Raw genomic sequence first — 1,226 nt, forward strand, 5'->3', positions numbered from 1 at the left:
TACACACACTATCATTCTCTTTTGCTCAAAAACAAAACAAGAAACCTAAAGAAAAGGGTAAACGTTTATTTGGAGTTAGTTTCTGGTGGGTGCTGGTAAGGCCCATCAAGCAGAGTTCAGGAGCTCCTGGATGGCTCCCTGCTGCTCGGGACTGAGCTGTCCTATGCACTCAGTCCACAGTCCTCCAGAAGTCTAGGAGAAAACACATTTTCATAGTTTAGAGGGGGTGAAATGTTTCACACGGTTATGCTTTCTTAATCATTACAGGTGAATGATAATGCCAAAATATGTTTTACGGTAGATGGGCTTGATGAATTATGGTAAAAACCAAGAAATCTGCCCAATAAATTTCTTTTCACTTTTGAATGAACAGTGTATTACACCAGGCAGAAGATATATTAAAGCCACAAAAAGTCATGTAAGCCCACTGCTACTGAGCACATTTAGACTCACAGAAACCCTGCAGTGCACAGCGTGGGACTGTCCCACAGGGTGTCCAGACACGAGCCCACTGCCACATTTCTTCCTCCAGAGTGGCTGCTGGGTTCACACCAACCTTTCAGCCAACACGTAAATGCTAAAACACTGCATCACCAGGGATTATAAACTTAGAAAACATCTTTTTGACTGTGGACTATTTAATATAAACTTCCATCTCCCCTACCTCTAAGCACAGGATTGAACTACTGCATGAGTTTAGGCTCACTGCTAACTGTTCCTATTATGCGCTGCTGAGGAAGAACCCACACACAACTGTCCCTCCAGCGGAGTTCAGAGGCTGGAAATGCACGGGAGGAGATGGCCTAACTTGCTCTTTGGAAGCAGCTGGGAGATTTGAACTCCCTGCCTTGGGAGTTGGCAGTGTAACTCCTTAACTCACGAGGCCACCAGGGCCACCAGGGCTCCCTAATCAACTAGAAGGCTTAAATTTTGATATTTAACAAAAAAATATGGAAAGATTATCTTAAGTGTAATGCATTTAAGAGTCAAACACAAGTGAACAGAAGAATGACATTTCCTCAGCTCATTAGAATTCCACTTTCTTCTGAGATAAACACAAAACGTAACATTTCATCTCCCCGCCCCCCCACAGCAGTATCAGCTCACCTGTACTTGACGAACGACATTAGCCAGACGTTTGGCACAAGGATCATCATGTTTAATTGCCTCATGCATTTCTCCGTCTGCAATTATTTTGAATATTTTGGGCAGATTGGTATTGTTTG

The 1,226-nt window shown here is 43.3% G+C and overlaps 1 protein-coding gene across 1 annotated transcript in view; it reads right to left on the bottom strand.

The window, feature by feature from the left end:
- Positions 1-105: 105 nt before the first annotated feature.
- IPO5 (importin 5) overlaps positions 106-1,226 on the bottom strand; it is a 31,549-nt gene continuing 30,428 nt past the window's right edge. The window contains exons 24-25 of the mRNA XM_006879621.1: positions 1,108-1,220; positions 106-192 (exon numbers count right to left, since the gene is read on the bottom strand). Coding sequence (XP_006879683.1) covers positions 106-192; positions 1,108-1,220 — 200 coding nt within the window. The remainder of the gene's footprint in view (positions 193-1,107; positions 1,221-1,226) is intronic.

This window comes from Elephantulus edwardii, unplaced genomic scaffold (assembly GCF_000299155.1).
Source record: "Elephantulus edwardii isolate Elephantulus edwardi_28Jun2011 unplaced genomic scaffold, EleEdw1.0 scaffold00004, whole genome shotgun sequence".
NCBI classification, from domain to species: Eukaryota; Metazoa; Chordata; class Mammalia; order Macroscelidea; family Macroscelididae; genus Elephantulus; species Elephantulus edwardii.